Source organism: Microcaecilia unicolor, chromosome 11 (genome assembly GCF_901765095.1).
Source record: "Microcaecilia unicolor chromosome 11, aMicUni1.1, whole genome shotgun sequence".
Lineage (NCBI taxonomy): Eukaryota > Metazoa > Chordata > Amphibia > Gymnophiona > Siphonopidae > Microcaecilia > Microcaecilia unicolor.
The window spans coordinates 68,399,543-68,427,212 of NC_044041.1; the positions used below are offsets into that span (position 1 = coordinate 68,399,543).

General features: G+C 40.9%; 1 protein-coding gene across 4 annotated transcripts in view; it reads right to left on the reverse strand.

The window, feature by feature from the left end:
• PWWP3A (PWWP domain containing 3A, DNA repair factor) overlaps positions 1-27,670 on the reverse strand; it is a 170,630-nt gene that overhangs the window by 81,380 nt on the left and 61,580 nt on the right. For all 4 annotated transcript variants that reach the window (XM_030220350.1, XM_030220353.1, XM_030220352.1 and 1 more), the window contains 3 exons: positions 19,684-19,806; positions 19,326-19,396; positions 14,894-14,979 (listed from right to left, as the gene is read on the reverse strand). In XM_030220350.1, the coding sequence (XP_030076210.1) occupies positions 14,894-14,979; positions 19,326-19,396; positions 19,684-19,806 (280 nt within the window). The remainder of the gene's footprint in view (positions 1-14,893; positions 14,980-19,325; positions 19,397-19,683; positions 19,807-27,670) is intronic.

The following is a 27,670-nucleotide window of genomic DNA, read 5'->3' on the forward strand; positions in this document are numbered from 1 at the left end:
AGAACTGGCTGCTGCAACAAATAAAATACCAGCAGCTGCCATTGCACAATATACTACGCACACACTTATGTTATCTGAAAGAATACCTCCTAGAGTGCAACTGATGTCAGACAGTAACCATCCCCCTGGAAGGCACACCTGTAGCTGCTGCACCTGCAAGGAGACCAGTGGCTTTTGTCCTTGAGGCTAAGCTTGTGACTGCTGGAACTGAAGCCACATGTGGAGATGATGCATTGAATTAGCCACATCTCAGAATTTTATTTTATTACACCGCAGATGCTGCAGTCAAAGTATGCCTGATTATAACCATGCCTGTGGAAGGACAAGTTCTGAGCATGCCTAACCAAACAGGTGAGAACATGGCATTCGAAGACATGCCTCGAAGACATGCCCGAGGTCGCTATAACTGAAGCGACACCTGTGCATACTCTATTAGAGACATACTACAGTCTCTACACTCGGGATCCACAGGCAAAGGTCACTCTAGAGTACAGAGAAACCAGTACCAAATAGGTTGTCCAAATGCCATGCATATTAGTATGAAGACATATAGGTGTCCCATGGAGGTGTGACCCGACTTTAAATACATAAGGCACAAAAAGTAAGCATCCCAGCTAAAGCATACATTGCGCAGAAGAGTGGAGGAATAGCCTAATGGTCAGTGCACTGGACTGAGATCCTGAGGAACTGGTTATTGATTCACACCGCAGCTCCCCGTGATCCCGAACATGTCACTCAACCCCTCACTGCTCCAGATACAAAAAACTTTGTAAGCCCACTAGTGAGAGAGAAAAGTACCTGCATACAATGTGTACAGAGCTGCATACATCTAGTAGTGATATAGAAATGATTATTAGTAGTAGGCAATTGCAAAATACCTGCAACACGGTAGCCATGAAAGGTAATGGTAGCACCATAGACAGGCAATAGAAAGAAGAACACCAGCAGATGTCACCCCTAAATCTGTAAGAGAACGCTACCCAGAATAAGTGGTATGCTAGCCACACAAATGGCTTGTGGAGATGATGACCACAGCAGCCAACCAGAACTCTGAAAAAAATGAGGGTATAAATCCTATGTCGCTATTAGTACTGTGGAACCGAGAAAGAACTAGTACCATGTGCTGAAGCAACTGTCTGTGGTGTGGCAAGCACTATTACCCCACCACACAGGTTGATGCCACTATTATACACATGTGCCTACGTGGAAAGGCCAGCCTGAGCCGCTGTTTCCCCTGAGCAACCCAGGAAGGTGCCGTCACTAAGTGGTACTGAAGGCTACAAGCCACACAGCTGCGAGAGATGTTGCCACCACTACACAGCTCATAGGAATGCTGTTAGCACAGTACCATGGGAAAGCTGCCAATATGCAGGACAGGAGTCACCATCACCAGGCAGTACAAGATCCACCAACCTAGGCCACTGTCACCACTATGCAGAATAGGAAGTTGGTGGCAGCCCACAGCCCTGGAAGATGTTGCCACCATGTCGCACAGGAGGCTGTTGCTGCCACTACATAGAACAGGGGGCTATCACCAAGGAAAATGCTACCCCTATGCAACAAAGGATGACATTGCCACAACACAGCTGTGAGGAATGTTGAGACTATACGGCACAATTAGATGATGGCATTAGCCATATGAGCTGTTGCTGTGGAAATATGGTAGTGTCCACTAGGACCAAAGTTAGTGCCACTGCACAGTACAAAAGAAAAAGAAATGTTGCTTCGCCAGCATAGCATAAGGAAGTTAACATTGCAAAATATAAAGGCTGCTGGCTCAGTGCAGCCAAAAAGGCTAGCTCCCCCCATTTTTTTTTAAAGCTGCTTGGGAGTCAAAACTGTGCCGAGATACAATACATAAAATCCTGCAACACTAAGAAGCAGAGATCATCACTGTATTTTTTTAAGTGTAAAACAACTGTCATGTCCATTCCCCAGAATAGCAAATGTAATTAGTCAGGTAAAAAAAAAAGTTGTATATAGCTGACCTGAACCAAGGAATGTGCCAGCCACCAAAGATAACAGCCTGCCCAAGAATAACAAGAAGCTGAATCACCTTCTGTCCTGTGAATAGGAGTGAAGGACAAACACAGCAAAACGCTGCAAGGGTGAAAGCCAAGAGATCGTGTCAGCTCATAATAAAGAAATAGTTGGAAGCTAAACAAGGAACATTTCCAGAGAAAAGGAAATAAACCAGGGAAATTGGAACTCTACAACCCCAAAAGGAGCTCCCCGAAATCTGAAAGTGCCCCAGGGCTTGGTTGTTGTTTTTTTTTTTGTTTAAATAGCTTATTCAAGAAACACAAGTAGCAAAAGCACTTGACAAATGAGACCTCTAAACCCTGCCTGACTAATCTAAAAGACAATGAGACTGATGAGAGCCTAGGAGTGAGGCAGAACAGAGTGCAGGAAGGGAGACCTATTACTGAGAGAAACAGAATTAATGCTGCCAAAAATCAGGCCGGGTAAAAAGAAACAGGACAGGCTGAGAAACTAAAAGTCATTCAAGGAAGGAATTTCCTGCCCATTGCACAACAGTTAAACCATAGCACCACTGAAAAGAGAACCGAGAGGAGGGCAAAAGGCAACATGGAGAGAAAGGGCAGCAACATTTCTTCCATAGGACGACATAAGCACACCCTTAGCAAAAGAGAAACTAATTTTATAAAACACACCTGCCAAGACTAGAGCAGAGATTCTAGGGCATGGCATGTAGGCACTCACTCACACACCTCCCAAAAAAATACCAGAAGTGAGTGTACAGAACTGTCACAAACAGAAAGCAAAACTCAATTCCAAGGGGCTCACAGAGCAATGGCTGTCCTTCGACTGGTAACTGTTGGAGCCCACAGTCAAAGTTCCCCAGAAACCTGAAAAAAAAAGCTGCAGACAAGAAATAATTAAGTACCACTAACCTCAGCTTGAAAATAAGGATTGCATACTTGCTGAGGAGAGCCACATTGCACTGTATATAGATGCCACTCAAGTAAAAAAAAGTGGAGCCAGAGGGGGGGAGGAGAAGCCTGGACCACCGAGCATCACTCTAGCTGGGGAATGAGGAACCCAGCCCCACCGGGTATCATTCTGGCTCAAGCATGTGCAGGCAGTAAAATGAGCACAAATCAACCAGCAAAGACCCCCCTAATCAACTGGTCCCCGGACAAACTTGGGGCAGGAGCTAGGTAACAAGCATCAATGAGGAACTGCACAATCCATCTACCATCTGCTAGGAGACAGAAAAAAACCTGAACATTCCAGCTGCATGATACCCTTAAGGGGGTGAATTACTTGGAACTATTTTTTTCTCTGTCTCCTTCCGCTGGTGGATTGACATAACCCATTGGTCTGGACTGGTCTGGTACAGATGAAAGAAAATACTCTTTCACCAAAAGGGTGGTGGATGTGTGGAATAGCCTCCCAGTGAAGGTCATAGAGATGAAGACTGTCAGAATTTAAGAAAGTGTGGGACAGGCATGTGGGATCCCTTAGGAAAGGACAAGTTAGTGCTTAATGAGGATGGGCAGACTGGATGGGCCATTTGGCCCTTATCTTCCGTCATGGTCTATGTAAGCTGTTAACACGTTTCTGTTAGATATTATGCTGTTAACATGTTTGGCATGCTTTTAACACACTGTAGTATAAGAGCCCCTATGTTTGCCTGATGGCATATATTACATACACCGAGGACACAATTTGGTGGGATTTTATGTTACTCTCTTCTTTTTTGTTTCCGACTCCTGTTATATGTCTTGAAAGCTGGTATCCCATTCTCTTTTTGAGTTCCACAGCTCTAGTGGTCCTGAAAATAGGTTTTACATTTCTAACAATAGAAGCTAAGACTACCTTTGTTTTAGAATAGGGTTTACTGGTGTCTATGAAATCACTTATAAGTATTTATTATCTTAGATATTTCAAATACATTGCCAATTCTTTTCCAATTTTTATTTTAAAGACAGCCTCTATCTAAAATGGGCATTATTTGTGCTAATACAGGGCTGCAGTAAGAGGGCCCTGCGGTAGAGTCGGTGCGTGGATTTGCCATGTGCTGAGGCCCTTTTTACTGCAGCAGGTAAAAGGCAAAAAGAGGAAGTGGCTGTGCGGTAAGTACAACTTGCTGCACAGCCATTTCCGGGGGGGAGGGGTGAAGCCCTTACTGCCATCTATGTAGGAGGTAGTAAATGCTCCCACGGTAACCGGGCAGCAATTACTGCCAGGTAAGCACCCAGCAGTACAAAAAAAATAATTGTGCCAGAAATGGTGCGCGCTAGGGGGGGTGGCACTACTGCAAGCTCTTGCAGTAGTGCTGGATTGGTGTGTGATGCCGCTGTGGTAGCTCTAGCACTGCATTGTAAAAGAGCTCCATAACAATCCATTTGGATTTATTCCTCTTTTTTTTTTTTTTAAGAAGCCAAGCCACTCCATAAGAGACATATACATTTATATACATATGCTATGGGGCAGGAGCTAGGTAACAAACATCAATGAGGAACTGCACAATCCATCTACCATCCGCTAGGAGACAGAAAAAAAACCTGAACATTCCAGCTGCATGATACCCTTAAGGGGGGGGGGGGGGGGGGGGGGACGAATTACTTGGAACTATTTTTTTCTGCCTCCTTCCTTTTCAGAAAGTTCTGAAAAAAGTATCTTAAACATATATTTGACAGTTCTCTCAGCAAGCATATACTGCCATTTGACTATTGCTACTTAGACATTTCACATCTAGATCATATAGACAAAAGTAATTGCTTCTTTTTATCTATTTTTTGGTTTGCCGAATGTATTTTAAGTATTATCGTTTATTTAACTTGCTATACCGTTTTGTTGCAAGCAAATTAAAGCAGTTTACGTTTTTAAAAAACAAACAAAAAACGCCATTTGGTTATAATTCTTGCCATTCAAACACTCTCTCAATCAAACAAAAAACATAGGCAAAAAACATCTATCCAAGTAAAAACTCATAACAAAATCCAAACAATCACATTCATGCAACTAAACTCAACCCTGACCTCCTGCTGCAGAATCAACCCAGGCCTACACATAAAAAGCCTGTTGGAATTAAGTGGGTCTTTAATAGAGCACAAAATGATGTATAAGATGTTTCAAGCCTAAGATGCTGCAGTAAGGAGTTCCAGAGTGCTGGTGAAGTAAAAAGCACTAGATCTACTGGATTCCCATCTAGCTTTAGAAAGGGGTGGAAGAACTAAGCTAGTGGCCTAGTGGTTAGGGTGGTGGACTTTGGTCCTGGGGAACTGAGTTCAATTCCCACTTCAGGCACAGGCAGCTCCTTATGACTCTGGGCAAGTCACTTAACCCTCCATTGCCCCAGGTACAAATGTAACAAAAATAAAATAAAAAATTATTTTTTAGTGAATGTAAAGTGCAATAAAGTGTATAGGGAATCACCAAAGAAGCAAGGTATGCACAAGAACCACTGTGAAGAACCTTATGAGTATTTGAATTTATATATTTGTTATACGAGTGTGTTTTAAATCAAATACATTATCTAACGTTTGACTGTTCATTAAGACATTTGAATATTAATAATGTGGCTCATTGTGTATATTGCTCAAAAATTAGGCAATAATTATGTCAATAATTTCTACTGGATCCAATACCATAATCATTCAAACATCATTATATCCAGTGAAAGTTCATCCACCATCCTTCCATATAAATATAAGGTAATTCCCAGAGTTTCAACTTCCTGATAAGTAGAAATATATATATTTTTCTTTAAGAGTCTCTCATAAGTGACCTCAGTTACACTCACCATCCACCACCCTCACAGAGGTATCATAAAGCGTCAATCATCTTCACCGGTACACTTTTCTCACATTATTTTCAACTCCTTCAATAGTTATTCATTAATTTACTTATCTTTTAAAGACTTTCATTAGTCGGACCAAGGGGTTCAAATGCCCGACATGTTTCGCTCGCTACACAAGCTTCCTCAAGGACAACCCCTATAACAAACACAAAAACATCTTATCAGTCTCATCTCTCCCCCAGCCTCCACATTTAACAGATAACTAGAGCAGAGACGTTCTCTCCCCCCACCTTCCTTATAAATTCTGAGTATCTTACCCTACAATCTTTCTCAGCGCCAGCTCTGCAGACATTTCTTAAAAGGCAAAGATGGCGACAGCCTCTTTTCAATCTATTAAATACCATCCCTTTTCAGTGACATATTCAGTCCCGCCCCCGTGACTCCCCGGGCTTCAAAAGTAAATCAGGGACGCCCAATCCAATTCAGCATTTAAACCCAGAGGTATAACTGTCTGCAACTTAAAAATATACCATTGCTCTCTGTAGTTTAAAAATTTTTCATCTGAACCACCCTCCCTCTTCTTTTCCACAACTTCTACAATTATCCAGCGTATATCATCAACGGTATGCTGTTTACTAAGCCAGTAATCAACCAGCGGAGCCTGTATATTCTGAGTGTTTATTCGAGATTTATGCTCATTCAACCGCACTTTAATTGGGCGTGCACTTCTACCAATGTATATGAGATCACACGGACATATAATCGCATAAATAACATTACGACTATCACAATCCATAACCATTTTGCTTCTTATCTCTAGCAGGTGGAGCCCACATACTAGCCACAATTGCCCTAGGGCACCATTGACAGTGCCCACAGCTCTTTTGGCAACCCATCTCTTCAGTATTAACCCTTGGGTACATAAATTTATTTCTACTCAACCGCTCTCCCAGCGTTTTTCCCCTGGTATAAGAAATCAGGGGAAATTCTGAAAAACAAGGGTATAGCTGCAAAATATGCCAGTGATTACGCATAATTTGAACTATTTGACTCATATCATTGAACGGTAGCACACATGTTAAACAGTCTGCTTCTTCTCTTTTAGCTTCTTGCAATAGCAAGTCCCGCTGGGCAAATCGTGCTCTTAAATATGCTTTTTTTATCGCAGAACTTGGATAACATCTATCTGCGAATCTACCTTTTAATTCGATAGCATGTTGTTTAAATTCCACCAAAGTGGAACACACTCTCCTAGCCCTCAAAAACTGGCTCACTGGTAAGTTATATTTAAGATGATACGGGTGAAAGCTGTCAAACTGCAGTAGCGTATTCTTGCTCACTGGTTTCCTATACAAAGACGTATGTAATTTATCACCCTCCTTAAAGATCCATAGATCCAAAAATTCAATCGCTGTAGTATTTGCAGACATCGTAAATGATATATTAGAATCTAACGTGTTAAGCCAACCTACAAATTCTTCTAACGCTGGTTTCGATTCAGTCCAACTAAAAAAGACATCATCTAAGAAATGCTTCCACAAGCGTACATATTTAAACTGCTGGGAAGGATATATAAATTGAGACTCCATCTTTGCTATATATAGCGTGGCTACTGAGGGGGCCAATGTCGCCCCCATAGCCACGCCTTTCGTCTGGAGGTAAAAATTATCATTAAACCAGAAATAGTTGTTGCATATGACCAGTTTAGCTAGTGAAAGAACAAATTCTGAAGCAATCCTCTGAGTGCCCAATCTTGATTCCAATGGCTTAGTAAACAGCATACCGTTGATGATACACGCTGGAGAATTGTAGAAGTTGTGGAAAAGAAGAGGGAGGGTGGTTCAGATGAAAAAATTTTTAACTACAGAGAGCAATGGTATATTTTTAAGTTGCAAACAGTTATACCTCTGGGTTTAAATGCTGAATTGGATTGGGCGTCCCTGTTTCAATTTTGAAGCCCAGGGAGTCACGGGGGCGGGACTGAATACGTCTATGAAAAGGGACGGTATTTAATAGGTTGAAAAGACGCTGTCGCCGTCTTTGCTGTTTAAGAAATGTCTGCAGAGCTGGCGCTGAGAAAGATTGTAGGGTAAGATACTCAGAATTTATAAGGAAGGTGGGGGGAGAGAACATCTCTGCTCTAGTTATCTGTTAAATGTGGAGGATGGGGGAGAGATGAGACTGATAAGATGTTTTTGTGTTTGTTATAGGGGTTGTCCTTGAGGAAGCTCGTGTAGCGAGCGAAACATGTCGGGCATTTGAACCCCTTGGTCCAACTAATGAAAATCTTTAAAAGATACGTAAATTAATGAATAACTATTGAAGGAGTTGAAAATAATGTGAGAAAAGTGTACCGGTGAAGATGATTGACGCTTTATGATACCTCCATGTAATTCCTGTGAGGGTGGTGGATGGTGAGTATCACTGAGGTCACTTATGAGAGACTCTTAAAGAAAAATATATATATTTCTACTTATCAGGAAGTTGAAACTCTGGGAATTACCTTATATTTATATGGAAGGATGGTGGATGAACTTTAAATTGGATATAATGACGTTTGAATCATTGTGTATATTTACATTTTATTTTTGTATTTGTTTGCTCAAGCTGTACATTAATACTATATGTCTACTTTTTGTTTATGATATAGTATTAATGTACTAATGTATTTTTATGTACATATTTAGACCCCTAACGAAGGCTAAGACTAAAACACATGTCAGGTCATCCAATTAAGTATACTTGAGAGTCTACTTCATCTATTGTGGTTCACCCTTTGTGCTGTGGCCAGCTCCTTGTCCTTTCTGGACCTCCCACAGCATGTAACATTCCCAACTCACATATAAGGCCATATCCTTAACTGGGTCTTTTCAAGTCCTGTTTCTACATTGTGTCCCATTTTCCCTTACATCTTTCCCTGTTTCTTGGTTGGATACAGTACTTCTCATGTTCATCCTTGCTAGTTCCTTTCTGATGTCCCTTGACCCAGTCACCTACAAACAGAACTTGGCTAATCTAGACCTGGAACAACTGAGCCATAAGCTTTCGCATCTTATTTTCCTCTGGATTCTCAAATTGATTCCATGTGTGTTTCTTTGACTTCTATACTCAATAAAATGGCACCAGCCATACAGATTCTTCCAAGTTCACTGTAGCACTGTGGTTTCATCCCAGGTTACATCTGCTGAAAAAGAAGGCGAGCAGAATGTCTCTGATGTTAAGTTGCGCTCCTTGGACAGTCATGTTATATTCTTGGTCAAATACAAGGAATATCGCCTGGAGTTTGTGCAAGCCAAGAGGTCATTTTTTGATATTATAGCCAGCTCTATCAACAAACTTCAAAAACTGTTTTAGGTCCTTAACTCTGTTTCAGCTTGCAATAGTAGCTGCAGTTTATCTCCTGACTCTGTAAATAATACTTTCATTTGTTTCTCTCAGAATATTGGGAATGCCCCTCACTATCCCTGGCACTGACTGGAAACATTACACGTCATTCCTGTTTGTCTTGGAAATTGTTTCATCTGCTTACCCAGGTGTCTTTAAATTCCAGGCTATGCTGAATGCTATATCATATCCTTTAGAACTATGACCTGCATCATTCCTTCATAAATGGCCTCCGTTATTTTGCCATTGTTTCTACCCTGTTTTCAATCTAGTTTGACCCAAGGATATAGCCCCATCCACTGGAACATAGCCATTCTCATTTTGAAAAAAAATGCAAGTAGATGCCTCAGATTCAGCAAGTTTTACACCCATTTCCAATATTTCTTTTCTAGCAAAACTGTCAGAAAAATTGTCTTGGATCAACTTATGGATTTCTTGGATGAAGCTAGAGTATGACACCCTTGTAGGTGGGCTTCAGGCCTTTCCACAGAACTGAAACCCTGCTCACTGCTCTTCATAACGAAACACAGGTGACTTTAGACCAATGTAGCTGTGTCATTTTGGTGTCATGGGACTTATTTCTGTGCTTTAGTTCTCAATATTTCCTGTTATTACAGCAACTGTCTCTCTCTCCAACAGAAGCTACCAGCTCAGACCTCATGTGCAACTTTCTTCAAATCTATCACCTTACTTTCTAACTCTTCCTACTTTCTTACCCATCTATATATTACTTTACCTTACCCTTCACTATCAATTATAATGTTCCATTATGTAATGTGCTGATGTTGCCAAGTAGTATACTATGCCGTACTTTGTATTGTTAGTTGAATATTTTTACTGCTGTAATTGCCTATGACTCATGTTTGATCTATGCTTACTGTACACTGCCTTGGGTGAATTCCTTCAAAAAGGCGGTAAATAAATCCTAATAAATAATCTGAGACACTTACTTTCTCCATACAGCACCGATCATGAAGTCTCTCAGAGCTGGTCACTGTCTACTTTAATATTTTTCTCTTGCTCCTCATATTGTTGATTCAATCACTAAAATAATAGCCCCTTCTGTTCTCTTTAAGATTCCAACCTCATCCTACTTCTTTGAAATTCTGGTTTCAAACAGTTTCCAAATACCTTCAAAACCTCTTCATAACTCATCAAAATCTGAGAGTATTCTCTTTTTTTTTTTTTTTTTGTACATTTGTACCCCGCGCTTTCCCACTCATGGCAGGCTCAATGCGGCTTACATGGGGCAATGGAGGGTTAAGTGACTTGCCCAGAGTCACAAGGAGCTGCCTGTGCCTGAAGTGGGAATCAAACTCAGTTCCTCAGTTCCCCAGGACCAAAGTCCACCACCCTAACCACTAGGCCACTCCTCCACTCTTCTCTAACCACAAAGTGTAATGCCTGTACCTCTAGTCACTCAAGGGTGTTTACTGCCATTTCAAGAATCTGTTCATATACTTGGCTTTGTTTTTGACAAATGGCTTTCTTAAAGATCAAGTTAACTCTAAATGCTCACTTTATTCTATGTTCCGCACCGTATTCATTTGTTGAAGAAATTGCTGCCACCCGGACACTTATTCTAGCTTTGCTAAGTGCAAAGTAAGATTATTTACTCACTATACATTCTGGCAATATAGTAGCATCTGCAGTTAATCCAGTCCATTTCTGTAAAGCTACTTTACAATGCTCATCATCGTGATCATGTTTTTCCGTTGCCAATTTCAGCTAGCATTAAAGCCAAATGCAGCGTTTGGTATTTAAAAGTCTTCTTTCAGGTGCCGCAAGGCTATATTGCACATCATCTTCCCCCAAATACACCCACCAGAACATTGTGTTTATCTCAGCATGCACTTTTGTTATTTTCCCCTCCTTCCTGTTTGAAACTGATCTCTCTTGAAAGACCACATTTTCACTTCCTTCCAAGATTAGATTAGGTTAAACTTGAATTTCCTCACTACAAAGCCATTAAAACATGGTTATTTCAGCAAAGGTTGGGAATTCTAGAGCCCAAGGTCACTTTCTTCCCACCCTCTTACCTTCTAGGGTCTCTCTTTTGATACTGTAGTTTCTTTTTCCTTTTCTGCTTATTGGTTTTTATGGTAAAACACAGAGAAGTGCAATGGGTGCTACTTGTAGTATATCAAGTAACTGTAAATAAAAGAATTTTCCAAAGCAGGCCTTATATGCAAATCAATGCCACCTTGTTGGCTTTGAGTCAAAAAACAGACTTCGGCATGGTCTGCCCAGATGACATGGATTTTCCAGTCTCCAGAGTCTTAGTTCTTTGAATGAGCTTGGTCTCAGAATTTCTTCCTTAAGTGTTTTTCTCCTCTCTTCCAGAGCTGTGGATCTTGTTTTCTCCGGAAGTGACATCAATATGAATTCTGTAGAGGTGTTTGTTATCTAGTTTGCTTCAACTCCAGAACCTATGGTTCCTTACTACACTTTAGCATTTTTTGATTATGTTTAATTGTCTAGTGCAGATATGTAACAAGCTTTAAGATAATTTTTTCTACCTCTCATTTTTTCAGAACTAACGAGAAGTTGTCATCTTCAGGTTTTTAGCACTTTTCTCACAAGAGGGCATTCACACCATTTTGCTTCTTCATGACTTCAGTTCCTTGCGTCAGTTGCACAAGAACCATGCCCTTGAGGTGAACAGGCAGGTACTCCTGTTTGCTTTAAGCAGAGCCCATGCTAGCTTTATCAGCAGCACAGTGTTAGTGTACTGTGGACTTAACTTTTAGACATTTTGATCCAGAAAAATTGAGCCTTCTGATCTTTCTTTTCTGGATCTTTTAGAAATGAGAGCCTCTTCCAAAACTCTTACTACTTTGAAGGCAGAAGTAAGTTGATTTACACTACTGCAGTCCACTCCTTACTTATGCTATATTTTCCCACCTTCCCCTTTTATCATCTAGGCGCTTCAACCGATGGCATCTCACTTCAGCCCAATAGGTTGACTTGCACCAGTCTAGGCTTGAACTTATTGTTTCTAAAATCTATTCTGTCTCAAAAGTGATTGCCTTGACCTCCTGGAAGAAGGGACTCCCCATGCAGGCATAGTTTCTGGGAGAATTCGTCTTCAGTTTTTCTTATGGTTCCTATTCAGAAATTTCTCCTGTAAGGCCCGAGTTTGCATAAGACTGTTTGTCTTACTACTTCAGATTGTGAAGGGCCTACCTATGTAGTGTTCTCTTCCCCCCTCTCCAAGCTACATCTCTGGTTATCTTAGCCTACTTCTGGGGTAGACTCTTTAGAGGTAACGCAGGAGACTGTCTCTAACAGCCAGGCCATGCTTTTCAGGCCGTCTGGATACGTTCTTGGAGTTATCATTGATCGTAATCTCACACTTGAAAACCATGTGAAGAATACAACTAACAAAATGTTCCACTCCATGTGGAAACTCAAAAGAGTAAAACCTTTCTTCCCAAGGGCTATTTTTTCGAAATTTGGTACAGTCAATGGTACTGAGTCACCTGGACTACTGCAATGCACTTTACGTTGGCTGTAAAGAACAGATCATCAAGAAACTTCAAACTGCCCAGAATAATGCAGCCAGACTTATATTTGGAAAATCAAAATACGAAAGTGCAAAGCCCCTAAGAGAGAAATTACACTGGCTCCCACTTAAAGAACATATCGCGTTCAAGATATGCACGATTGTTCATAAAAATATTTACGGAGACGCTCCGTCATACATGCTTGACCTTGTGGACCTCCCACCCAGAAATGCTAAAAGATCTTCCCGCACTTTTCTTAATCTACATTTCCCCAATTGCAAAGGACTAAAATACAGACTAACACATGCGTCCAGCTTCTCCTACATGAGCACGCAGTTGTGGAATGCACTACCAACTCACTTTAAAACGATTAACGTAATAACTAACTTTCGCAAATCATTGAAAACCTACCTCTTCAACAAAGCCTACCACGAGAATCAATAACTAATCCACAACACATCACCACATCCTCTCTTATTCTAATTGTCATCTCCATAATTGCTTGATTAGATCGACTTGTTAGCCTCGATATCTTTGTAACACCAATTGTATCTTTTGTACCCTGAAATGGTGATGCCATAACAGGTCTTTGTAAGCCACATTGAGCCTGCAAATAGGTGGGAAAATGTGGGATACAAGTGCAATAAATAAATAATCCTCTCTGGGGATTTACAATCGAATGTGCTTTGCTTTGGGATTTAGTGATATATTGTCTTCTGGACACTAGGTCTTCTTTTTTTAGCTCCTTACCAGAACAGAGAACTCTGAAGTACCTCATACCTAAAAGAGCAGTCTTCATAGATTTCTCCTCAATCTGGAGTTTCTCTTATAACATTTTGAGCATGGGCACTGTCTCCATTATAGGTTGTGACCATCTTCAAAGCTTCCATTCTCCTTTTCTGTTTTATTTGTTCATAGACAATATGACTAGATGGTTTTCTGCTCCCACAAGACTGGGATGCTTAATCAATCTCTAAAGCTACTAGCACCTGAGGACAAAGGAAATGAATTGTCAATTGATGCACTGTAAAAAGGGCTATCTTCTGAGAGGTTGCTGAATTCCTTACACTGCAGATATGCTGTGACTTTGTCGTTGATGTTGCTAGCATTGCCTCCTATCAATTTTAAGAGCAGGCATGTAGTAGTCCCTTATTCATTCAATAGATATTATTGCTGTTTTCTGGGAACCTTAACCTGGCAGGGATTTTCAAGTCCCACCCATCTGAGAAATGCTTTGCTACATCCCAATGAGTTCTGAACTGATCTGGTGAGGAAACTAAGGAAGGAGAAATGAGATCTTATTTATTAATTTTATTTTAGTTCCATCACACTAGTCCAGAAACATGCTCTAGCATATCTAGAGTTATTAGACCACTCTACTTTTTCTATATTTTGTTCTTTTCCATCAGGTTATTCGATGTCAAGTTTCTTCTCATGTTTGAATTTTTTCTGTCAGTTTTGTCTTTCCAAATTGTTTATGGTCGTTGACAAAAGTACTTTAATTGTGACAGTTAAAGTGAAGGGGGCTACAACTAGACTGTTGCTCTGTCAATCAAAATACTGAGTATCCAAGGCTGAATGGTGTCTTTAAGGGGCTAATCACATGGAACTATTTTGTTTGTATCTGTTTCCATTCACTGGTGAACAAACATAACCCACAGGTATTGGACTGGTCTGGTGGGACTACAGGAAAAAAAGTTAGCAGGTAAAATCTATTTTTCCATATTACCTATAATGATCCACAGCATGTATATTGTTCATTGAGTAACCACACAATTGCAAATCTCTGCAAGGACCTTTTGTGGACAAGAGTTTGCTAACTTCAGGTTTTTAGTGTTCCTTTTTAGCTTCTCTACGACTACAACAGTTTTCTCAGATTAAAGGGTAAGACATTCTGTGCATATTTCATTCTTGCATAGAAAAAATTAAAACTAATCTTGTTCACAGAAGCATTTTTATGAACACTTGCTCCTTGAAACTGTTATTCATAAGCCTGACCGGAGGTAATTTTATGTTGTTCATTTATTGTTTGGCTGTGTTTGTACTATTATACTCAAGCAGCTCAGAGCTTAAGATAGGCCAGACAGAAAAAGGTTTCATAAGTAACCAAAAGATTCTTTCAGATGCGTTATAATCCACTGCTCCAACTTACCAAAAGGAGGGAAAGTTTAATGTAAAGAACAGACCAGAACATTCAAGCTGCAAGCATCTCACTTCACAACTATATTTTTACCTTTTATTTTTGTTTGTGGGATCAGACAAACTCTCTTCAATGAACACAATAGTTGCTTTCTTCCTTTTTCGTTTCACATTTCTCACCTGTATAGAAAAACTGAATAAGCACCAGAACAGAGAAGCCACACACACACACAGTGTAAAATTGTTCTGCTTCTCTTGGTGGTGTGTGCTATCAGTAATACTGTGCCAAAACCATATATACCCAATGCTGAGAATTTTTTTTGTTAACTCAGAACAAGCAATGAGGAATAAAAATATTGATACTCGTATGATATCATCGGCAACACTTTTCACAGAGTCACAAGTACATAAGTATTGCCATACTGGGACAGACCAAAGGTCCATTGAGCCCAGCATCCTGTTTCCAACAAGGGCCAATCCAAGTCACAAGCACCTAGCAAGATCCCAAAACAGTATAATACATTTTATGCTGCTTATTCTAGAAATAAGCAGTGGATTTTCCCCAAGTTCATTTTAATAATGGTCTGTGGACTTTTCTTTTGGAAAGCCATCCAAACACTTAAAACCCTGCTAAGCTAACCGCTTTAACTACGTTCTCTGGCAACAAATTCTGGAGTTTAATTACACATTGAGTGAAGAAATATTTTCTCTGATGTTTTAAATTTACTACTTTCTAGTTTCAATGCGTGCCCCCTAGTCCTAGTATTTTTGGAAAGAGTAAACAAGTGATTCACATCTATGCGTTCCACTCCACTCATTATTTTATAGACCTTTATCATATCTCCCCTCAGCTGTCTTTTCTCCAAGCTGAAGAGCCCTAGCCGCTTTAGCCTTTCCTCATAGGGAAGTTGTCCCATTCCCTTTATCATTTTCGTCACCCTTCACTGTACCTTTTCTAATTCCACTATATCTTTTTTGAGATGTGGTGACCAGAATTAAACACAATATTCAAGATGCAGTCGCACCATGGATCGATACAAAGGCATTATAAAATTCTTGTTTTTGTTTTCCATTCCTTTCCTAATAATACCTAACATTCGATTTGATTTCTTAGCCGCCGCAGCACACTGAGCCAGGGTTTCAATGTATCATCAACGACGATGCTGAGAACCCTTTCTTGGTTGGTGATTCCTAACATGGAAACTTGCATGACATATCTATAATTCGAGTTCCTCTTACCCACATGCATCACTTTGCACTTGCTCACATTAAACGTCATCTGCCATTCAGACACCCAGTCTCATAAGGTCCTCTTGTAATTTTTCACAATCCTCTCGCAATTTAACAACTTTGAATAACTTTGTGTCGTCAGCAAATGTTACTCCCATCTCTAGATCATTTATAAATATGTTAAAAAGCAGCGGTCCCAGCACAGGCCCCCTGGGAACCCCACTATCTACCCTTCTCCATTGAGAATACTGACCATTTAACCCTATCCCGACTTTCCAATTTCCTCTGGAATCTTTCATGAGGTACTTTGTCAAACGCCTTTTGAAAATCCAGGCACACAATATCGACCAGCTCACCTTTATCCACATTTGTTCACTCCTTCAAAGAGATGTAATAGATCAGTGAGGCAAGATTTCCCTTCGCTAAATCCATGTTTGCTTTGTCTCATTAATCCATGCTTTTGAATATGCTCTGTAATTTTGTTCTTTATAATAGTCTCTACCATTTTGCCCAGCACTGACGTCAGGCTCACTGGTCTTTAATTTCCCGTATCACCTCTGGAATTTTTTTTTTTTTATTTTTTAAATCAGCGTTACATTGGCCACCCTCCAATTTTCCGGAACCACACTTGATTTTAAAGATAAATTACATATTACTAACAACAGTTCCGCAAGTTCATTTTTCAATTCTATCAGTACTCGGGGATGAATACCATCTGGTCCAGATTTGCTGCTCTTTAATTTGTCAAATTGCGCCATTACATCCTCCAGATTTACAGAAATTTCATTCAGTTTCTCCGACTCGTTAGCCTTGAATACCATTTCTGGCACCGGTATCTCTCCCAAGTCTTCCTTGGTGAAGACCAAAGCAAAGAATTCATTTAATTTCTCTGCTATGGCTTTGTCTTCCCTGATTGCCCCTTGGTCATCTAGCAGTCCAACAGATTCTTTTACCGGTTTCTTGCTTTTAGTATACCCAAAACATTTTTTTACTATGTTTTTGCCTCCAATGCAATCTTTTTTTTCGAAGTCCCTCTTTGCCTTCCTTATCAGCGCTTTGCATTTGACTTGACATTCCTTATGCTGTTCCTTATTATTTTTAGTCGATTCCTTCTTCCATTTTCTGAAGGATTTTCTTTTAGCTTTAATAGCTTCCTTCATCTCACTTTTTAACCATGCCGGCTGTCATTTGGTCTTCCTTCCTCCTTTTTTAATACACAGAATATATTTGGTCTGGGCTTCCAGGATCGTATTTTTGAACAGCATCCACACCTGATGTAAATTTTTGACCTTCGCAGCTGCTTCTCTAAGTTTTTTTTTCACGGTTCTTCTCATTTTATTATAGTCTCCTTTTTGAAAGTTAAACGCTAACGTATTGGATTTCCTGTGTGTACTGACTCCAAAGCTGATATCAAATATGATCATATTATGACCACTGTTATCAAGCGGCCCCAGCACCATTACCTCCTGCACCTAATCATGCACTCCACTAAGGACTAGGTCTAGAATTTTTCCTTCTCTTGCTGAATCCTGTACCAGCTGCTCCATAAAGCAGTCCTTGATTTCATCGAGGAATTTTACCTCCCTAGCATGCCCTGATGTTACATTTACCCAGTCAATATCGGAGTAATTGAAAGCACCCATTATTATTGTGTTGCCCAGTTTGTTTGCCTCCCTAATTTCTAACATTTCTACATCCTGGCCAGGTGGACGGTAGTACACTCCTATCACTGTCCTTTTCCCCTTTACACATGGAATTTCAATCCACAGGGATTCCAAGTGTTTTGTTTCCTGCAGACTTTTCAATCTATTTGATTCAAGGCCCTCCTTAACATACAAATCCAGCCCTCCACCAATTTGATTCACCACTCAGCTCTTGGCTCACCTGCCTCTTCAAATCGGTCAAAAGTGTGAATTTCACTTACAATCCATCTTTAATATCAAAACGCTATTCTGCAAAAGCTTTTTTTTCAATTTTTTAGTTTTCTTAAAACAATATGAAAGAATTACTTAACTAAAGGCTGTTTACAGGATTGATAGCCATCATGCAGCATGTTTCGCAGAAAATCTGCATCAGGGTCCAGTCCAAAACTGATACAATCCATACTGAGTAAAAATATGTATGTATGAAACTGGTAGTTAAGTAAAAGTCACACTTTTGACTGATGAATAGGCAGGTGAATCAAGAGTTGAGGGGCTCTTGTGAAAAGAGTAGCCGCTGAGGTCATATGAGTATCAATATTGATTGCTCATTGCTTGTTCAAATTTTTTTTTGTTAATTCTCAGCACAGAGTATATATGGTTTTGATGTGATACGTTGAACTCCTGTTATGATGAAGTTTTTAAGTCCTGACCTGTTAATTAGATTTATCAGTAATACTATGCGGCATAGAGTTCCTCTCTGGTTTTTGGTTCCAATAGACACATTACAAGATCCTGTTATTAAGACACCACTTTGTAATTACATGATGCTCCCTAATGCAGTCTTTCCAAGTGAAACATGCCCACATCAGGGTTCTGTTTCTCAGTCAAGCATTTTCAGTAGCTGAATAAAACTGCATTTGAAACACAATTTTTTCCCCTCCGACTATGTTTTGGTGGTATCTTTCTGTGGATTGTCAATATTATAGCATCTGCCTTTTTTTTTTTTTTTAATATGTAATAAAAAAAAGAACTACCTTATATATTTTTTTAAATTTCAATTCTGTATAACATCTTTTGGACTTGAATCCCAAATTTCTTACAAAGGTGTACAGCGCCAGGATTCTACCTTTAGAATGTCAATAAACAGCTTTATTGCCGGCTGATGGTGTAAATAAAGTTCTCATAACACTTTGGATCGGAGTCATTCTTTCTTTCTCCAGGCACATCTTTATATCATGACTTCTGTGAAGTTGTGTTGTGCTTGTAAGCAGCGCACACATACAGTGGGAGGAAAGACTAATCCTGTTCTTACAGCCTGACACCTTTACTTAAACGGGCACCATGTACACCTCCAGATGGAGGCAAATATGAAGCTGGAATTTTAGCCACTATTCAAAGGACTGAAGCCATTAACTCATATTACTTTAAAAGCTCTGTATAGCTGTGCTCAGGGGTTTCCAAACCACAAATTCAGGATTATTTAGCCAGCTTCCTCTTACCTAGACATTCATTCAAGTTCACTTATTTTGTAGTGGATCCCAAGATTTCCTTGGCGTGACTGAGTGACAAGCAAATGCAGACCGAGCAGCACTGCATTAAACATACTACTTTGAAAATAAAGTACTTCAAATAAATGGAGGATGCTATTCTTACCACAGCTGGCCAATAGGGATACTTTTGGAACTTGCACCATACCAACATCCCAGGTTCTACAGACAATGGTTCTGGGGACAAAAAAACAGCAAAGTATTAAGCAGGGTATATCCTGCTTGCACGTAATGCCATAGCAGCTGAGCCATTTCTCCCTCTCATGATCAATACTGGAGATCTTCTTAGAGAGCTAAGAGAATTTGTTTCCTTCTGCTGATATCAGGACTTTGCTTACTTTCTTAAAATGTTTGAGGATCCAACCGGAATTCACTGACATTTCATTTTCCTATAAAGGAAATTTCTGCCCTGACCTGTGAATGAGGACAGAGCCACCAACACAAACATATTTCTTTTTCCACACCTTGCTGCAGAAGAATACTGGGAAGCTCTTCATCCTCCTCTTTATCTTCATCCACCCAGGTGCTGCTACAAGATGGAGCTTCTGACAAGCTAAACTCCATGGATAGATCAGAGGACAGGAATTCTGTCAATGAAGTAAAAGTTTATTTTCTTCAGCAACATTCACTTCTGAAAAAGCCATTTACAAAACAGTCTCATGTATGTTACTTAAGATAACAAGGATTTCTAAACCAACTATAAACTGCAATCTTTCTCTTTTACTTTCAAGTTAAAGTCTTTTCAGAATGGGAGCTTCTGAACAAATGCAACCCTACTGTGTAACTCAGTACATGGTTCATGCCCTATATATTAAAAAATCACAATTTTCTTCCAATCATACTATGCTAACTTGAAATCTAGAGGGTTTTGTATTTAAAAGATAACATATATTTCTTCTTATTGAACAGGTGGTCTTGTTCCACAGTGATTTGAAAAAGATTCCCCCCACCCTTCCTGATTTCCCCTATTACTGCATATATCTCACAGTGAATGGATTTTAAAGCTAAACATTTATTTAATTTTAATCACATGATTAATCGCACAAAGTGTCCCCCTCATATTTCCTCCTGTACAATGCAAAGCATAGACAATAGAAGTAAATTCTCAAAGCTGAATTCAATAACTATTCTGAAAATAAATTCATTTTTCTTACCTTTGTCTTGATTTTATTTTTCTAATCATCTTGCTTCCTGCCTCTGGTTCTGCTTCCCACTGTCACTGCTATGAACTGTTTCCAGGGTATCCTGTCCATTCATTGTTTCTTTCCTTTCATTATTTCCTGCCCTATATCCATCTTTCATATTCAACTTTCTTCTAATTTTCTTCCTCCTGAAATCTAGTTTCCATCTCTTCTCCCTGCCCCTCTTCTCCAAGGGCACCCTTATGTGTTTATTCCATCCCCCGTTTTGGGTCCTGGCATCTCTAACTGGCTGCCTCTCCCATTCTCTTCGTCTGCAGTCTGGCATCTCCCCTTCCCGTCTGGATCTTTCTGTTCTTTCTCCTGCGGGTCCACCATCTCTGCCTGCCTCTCTCCTCCCCCTGTACTCAGGCATCCAACTCTCCTCTCCCCAACCCTCTGAGCTTGCCTTTAGAGTCTGCAGTGCTACACGCATGCTGCTTCTCTTTAGCCAGGCGGTCTCCTTCTGTAGCTCCCACCTCCTCTGACATAACTTCCTATTTCCTGTGGGCAGGATGCTACAGAGGGAGGGCTCCCAGCCAGAGAAGCAGCGTGTGTGTAGCACTGCAGACTCTAAAGGCAAGCTCGGAGGGCCACCAGGGGTGTGAGAGGGAAATTCCGGAGTGTGGACGTGTGTGTGGAGACAGCGGCAGCAGCAGGACAGAAAGTTATCAGAATGAGGACACTAAGAGGACGACAGGGAGAGATGGAAAGATGCAGGTAGCGGGGCAAAGAGCAGGAAGTGTAATATAATTAACCTGCATAAATATGTAACACAGTTTTTAAATTACTTCATTATTTAAGGAACATCCATATCACACATGTGATATAATAACTGTCCCCTAAACTTAACTGATTGCACTGCCTTTAGCAGCAATAATTGCAACCAAATGCTTCCTATAATTTGAAATCAATCTTTCACATCACTGTTTTGGAATCTTAGTCCACCCTTCCCAGAACTGCTCAATTCAGACACATCTGTAGGTTTTCTTGCATGAACCACTAGTTTTAGGTCCTGCCAAAGCATCTCTACTGGGTTCAAGTCAGGACTGACTAGGCCAGTCCAAAACTTTAATTTTGTTTCCCCTCAACCATTCAGATGCAACTTGCTTTTATGTTTTGGATCATTGTCTTGCTTCATAACTCGGTTAAACTTTAGCTTCAATTCAGACACATGACCGGATCTAAGGATTTTCTGGTACAGTGCAGAATTCATGGTTTCTTCAAAAATGGCAAGTTTTCCAGGTCCTGAAGCAGCAAAGCATCCCCACACCATTATACTACCACAATCATGGTTTGATTGTTGGTATGATGTTCTTACTGTGGAAAGCTATATTTGCTTTAAGCTGGATGGAATGGGACCTGTGTTGTCTGAAGAGTTCTCCACAGAACATTATCCCAAAAGGCTCGAGGATCACTCAAGTGTGTGTGTGTTTTTTTTTTGCAAAGAGAGACCAGCGTTCATATTCTTTGACAGCAACAGTTTCCACCATGCTACTCTCCCACAAATCCCATTTTTGTCCAGTCTCTTTCTTATTGTGTCATCAACACTGATCCTGAGGCTAAAGAGAGGAAGATGTTCTTCTGGGAAGTTTTGCGACTTCTCAGATGAGTTGTCACTGTGACCTAAGAGAAAATTTGGCAGGTGAATCAAACCTAAAAGATTCACCACTCTTCCACATCTTCTCCCTCTCACCGTGGTTCAGTAGAGTCCCGGAGCTTTAGAAATGGTTGTGTTACTCTTTCCAGACTGATATTTCAACAACTTTTCTCACTCATTCTGGAATTTCCTTTCATTGTAATACAGCGTTCTTGTAGAAACTTTGTGGTGACTACTAGCTTCTCATGGTAAGGTTTAATGAAATCTAGATTCAGCAGAGCTGGCTGAAATTAAGTCTGGTTCTGTCCAATCTTTTGAATCAATTAAAATTTGGTCAAGTGCTTGATTGAGTGGGTGATCTGGGTAACTTTGGGAGAACTTACTGCCACCTAGTTAGGAGGCCATAAGGGCTCAACGCATGGTTAATGCAGATCTGATTAGCACAGAACTATCACTCTCTACCCCAAGCCCCCCTCAAAACAACAACAAAAAAAAAATTACCAAAAATCACCACGCACATACATGCCAAAACTAATGCAGAATACTTCAGTGCATCCTGCATTGGGCTAGTTTTGCTGTATTAAACACACATTAGCACTTAATGCAGCTTAGTAAAAGGGCCCCTTTGTTCCTCAAATGAAGAAATAAATTAAAAACTTATTTACTCAGGCTCTCTTTGTCTAATATAACATTTTGTTTAAAGATCAGAAACCATTCCATACGCAATGGGAAGGTAATTTTCAAATGCGTTTCTACAGACAGTGATTTTATGTACAGAAAGGGGCTTTACAAAAAAACCTAACCTGCATGTACATACTTTTCCTCACAGTGAGTAGAAGCGTTGCTGGTGCAGGGTTAGAGTGGGGTTTGCATTTACACACATACTTCTGAATTTAAAAATAAAAAATAAAAGGATACATATACTTTTGTACTAAAATAATAGATGAAAGGTGCTTGCCTAATTCTGAATGTATTTTTGCTCTGAAAATCCTATAGAGCGGTGTATCATATTATCTCAAACATAATGCGCACTTTCCCAAAAAATTGTTCAAATTCTGGGTGCATATTATGATGTTTCTGATGTTGTTCTTAGTCTTCACCTGATTTGAAGTTCATGAAAACCAATAGGATCATTGGCTCAGCTTTCCATATAATCTGCATAAAACAAACTGTCATCATTGTTGTCTGAATCATCATCACTGCTGTTGGCCACCGTAGTGGTCTCTCTAGCTCCATTATGGGTAAGGTTTTCTGACCACACCACATTGTCTTTACTGCCTCCATGGCATTTAAAAAAAAAAAATAATAATAATTTTGGATTCAGATTTCTTCGATCCATTTGGTTACTTTGAGCATTGTTGGCACATGCATCCGCTTGCCTGCTGTGTAGGGATGGACACCATCAATGAATCAGAAGTTCCATATACACCTAAGCACATCTTTTAGTTGTTTACTGCAAAGTCCAATGGCTGTAAAAATGTCATTATGCCACCCAGGATAATGAACAGGTCGGTTTTAGCTTTTTTTTTTTTTTTAATTGCTGCCATTTTGCAGCACCGAAGTGCATCCAATACCAGCAATGAATGTTGTTTTTAACAGCCTATCAGGTCGCCTTCCCCAGACTGTTTTTAGCCAATTAATTATAATGTTTGACCATCTAACTCTTTGGACAGACACGACATAAAATCCTCGCGGAAAATCAATGCGTTTCGGAAGGGCGTCTCTCATAAAAATTACCTATGGAGCTAACACTGAACCATTGACCATGCAAGAAAGCATGACCATAAATCTAGTTTTATTATGATCTGTTGCAGCTATAGGAATTGTCTTTGCACTTTTGATGTTCAATGTCTGAATGTACGGATTGTCAAAAGAGGTGTTTGATCAGTGTTGCCAATCAAGAACAGATCATATTTATGCTATTTTCTAATTTTTATAACAAATTGTTGAAATTTAAAAGTTTTAGGTCCAAATCACAGGTAATTTTTGGGCTATCGTTGTCCAGTGTCTTAACAGATTATGGTGCCCTATAAATCTTCATGCCCATTCATATGAAGCACTAAATTCTTTCATATTTTTTGCAGCTTTGGCAGTACTAAGGGTCCTCAAAAGTGTAATTCTGCAATATTGACCGCACTGCCCTATTGCCAGCGCTGTGAGCCATTTTAGTAGTGCCTTTTCTAGCTCAGGATATGCTGCAATTTTCCCAAGATTGTCCTGTTTTGAGCAAGCCATTTTTTCTACCTTTTATCTTTGTGCCATAAAGCAAAGATACTTCCCTGTAGCTGGTGTTCTCTGAGGACAGCAGGCCACATTCTCACATGTGGATGATATCATCTGATGGAGCCCCAGTGCGGACGCTGATTCGCTAGCACTAGAGAAATTTCTAGCATCATCCCACAGTGCATGCACTGGTGCCTTCCCACCCGATGCTCGAGTGCAGATCCCTCAGTCAGATGAAAAGCATAAAGAGTACAACCAAAAACAACTCCTAGGGGATGTGAGAATAAGCGGCCTGCTGTCCTTGGGCAGCACCAGCTTCAGGTAAATATCTTTGTTTTCTCCAAGGACAAGCAGGCTGCGTTATTCCCATGTGTGGGAATCCCTATATACCAGGCTCACCGAAAACAAGAAAGCTTGGATAACGGAGTCTCAAAATACCAAGACTAAAGCCTTAATCAACCTGAAACTATATACATACTAGGTGTAGGTGCAGCCTGGAACAGAACAGGGCCTAGGAGGGTGGAGTTGGATTCTAGACACCTAACAAATTCTGCAAAACTGCCTGTCCAAACCAAACGTCGTGTCGGATGTCCTGATCCAAATAGTAGTGGGATGTGAACGTGTGGACTGGAGACCACGTTGCAGCCTTGCAAATCTCCTCTATGGAGGATGATCTCAGGTGGGCAACAGACGCAGCCATGGCTCTAACATTGTGAGCCGTGACATGTCCCTCAAGAGACAGCCCTGCCTGGGCATAAGCAAAGAAGATACAATCTGCTATCCAATTTGAAAGTGTGCGTTTGCCAATGGCCACCCCAACCTGTTGGGATCAAAAAAACGAAAAGCCGGGTGGACTGTATGGGCTTTAATCCGCTTCACATAGAAGGCTAAGGCTTGCTTGCAGTGTACATTATGTAGTACACTTTTGACAGGATGGGCATGAAGAACAATTGACTGGTTAAGATGGCACTCCGACACAACCTTAGGAAGGAACCTGTGATGTGTGTGGAGGACTCTGTTGTGATAAAATTTAATATATGATGGGTGAGCTACTAGGGCTTGGAGCTCACTGACTTTGTGAGCTGAAGTGACCACCACCAGAAATACAACTTTCCAGGTCAAAAACTTCAGAAGGCAGGTATCCAGAGGCTCAAAAGGAGCTTTTATCAGCTGAGTGAGGACTATGTTGAGATTCCATGACAACTGCAGGTTTGGTAGGGGGCTTTGTCAACAACAAACCTCTCATGAAGTGAACAACTAAAGGCTGTACAGAGATGAATTCGCCGACTATACGCTGATAAGCACCAACTGCACTAAGATGAACTCTTACAGAGCTGGTTTTCAAACTAGACTCAGAGAGGTGCAGGAGATACTTGAGCAGTTTGAATAAAGTGGTTTTGGAGTCGATCTCTGAAAGCCTTTAGAGCGTTCCAATTGGCCCATAGCTAGAGATTGATTTGAAAATGAGCCTCCTGAGCGGACCACTGACCTTGAGTGTGAAGCTCCCCAACCTAGGTTAGATGCATCCTTTGTCAATACCTTTTGATGTGGTGGAGTTTGGAATGGAAGTCTCAGAGTCAAATTAGACTGGATCGTCCACCAGAGAAGGGCATGATCCAACTCAGGCAGGATGCCAATGACATCCGTTAGGTTCCCCATGACTTGAGACCACTTGGAGGCTAAGGTCCACTGGGCCGCTCTCAAATGGAGCAGTACCATGTGAGTGACATGCACTGTAGAGGCCGTGTGGCCCAGTCATCTCAACACTTGCCAAGCTGAAACCTGCTGGCTGCTGTGGACCAGCGAGGCAAGTGCTACTGAGGTATCCGCTGTTGCTAGAGGAAGGAAGGCCCGAGCCTGCGCTGTGTCTAGCGGGGCTCCTATGTACTCCAACTGTCATACTGGTTGGAGATGGGACTTGGAATAATCTATGACAACCTCCAGTAGCTCTAGCACCTGAATAATCAACTGCATTGACTTGACTGCCCCCTCCTGAGATTTGTTCTTGACCAGCCAATCATCCAGGTAAGGAAACACTTACACTCCCAGTCTGCGTTGATATGCTGCGACTACCACCAAGCACTTGGTGAAAACTCTAGGGGCAGATGTTAGGCCAAATGACAAAATGCGATACTGGAAATGGCATTTCCCCATATGAAATCTGAGATACCTCCTGTGACTGGGAAGTATTGAAATGTGAGTAGAGGCATCCAAGTCCAGAGAACATAGACAATCGTTTTCCTGAATGAGAGAAGTAGGGTGCCCAGGAAAATCATCCTGAACTTTTCTTTCACCAAAAATTTGTTCAGGGCCCTTAGGTTTAGGATGAGCCAGAATCCCCTCTCTCTCCCAGTTTTCTTGATCACAAGAAAGTACCTGGAATAGAATCCTTGCCCTTCCTCCCCTGGTAGTAGATTCAACCGCTTGGGCCTGCAGAAGGGCGAGAGCTGATGTAAGACTTTGTTGGGAATTTGGAGGTCGCTGATGCTAATTTAGAGTATATCCATGACGGACTAAATGAAGTACTTACTGTTCAGAGGTTATAAGGGGCCCCATATGTGATGGTAGAAAGTGAGTTTCCTCTGACTGGTAGGCCAGAATGGATACTCTTTGTGTGGCTATGCTCTTCTTGAGCCAGTGAAAAGTCAGTGCACTACTTTGACTGGGGAGCCAGCTGGGATTTCTGGGGACAGGGCTGGTGAGGCCTCGGATGAGGGCTCCGAGTCGACTAAGTAGACCAAGTGGAAGGCTTTGAGAGTAATAGGACCTGCGCCTCTGCCCAGTCGAAAACCTTCTTGAAGATGCAGATGGAGGTAACCTCTTCCACTTTCTCTCTAAATAAGTTGTCTCCTTGGTAAGGCACGTCCGTTAACGTCTCCTAAACAGCCTGTTCCAGATCAGAGACACGCAGCCAAGAAAGTTTGAACATCCCCATTCCAGAGAGTCTAGATGCAATTTCAAAAGTGTCATGCGATCCTGGCCAAATAATGTCGACAATCCATCTGCTTACTGACCAACTGGCGAAGATCTGTGGCCTGCTCCACAGGGAGAAAATCCGCCAGATTAAGTGTACTATTAACTAGAGACTCCAAGTAAAAGCTCACATAAAGCTGATAGGAAAGGATGTGGGCAACGAGCATCGAGGCCTGAAACGTTTTCGTCCCAAAAGGATCTGCCTCTTGCCCCAGGGGCACACAGGCATGAGACAGAGCTTTTAGCGCGATCGAGAGTGGATTCAACTACCAAAGAGTGGTGAGGCAACTGGTCCCTCTCAATTCCAGGAGTCTTCTGGATACAATACTGCGTATCTACCTTCTCAGGTGCTACCTGCACTGAGAGGGGAGATTCCCAGTTCCTTATCGGTACATCCTTAAGAATAGGGTGCAATGGCACATTGACCGCTTCCTTTATAGGCTAACACAGACAACATCTCTGCCTGGGCTCCTCCTC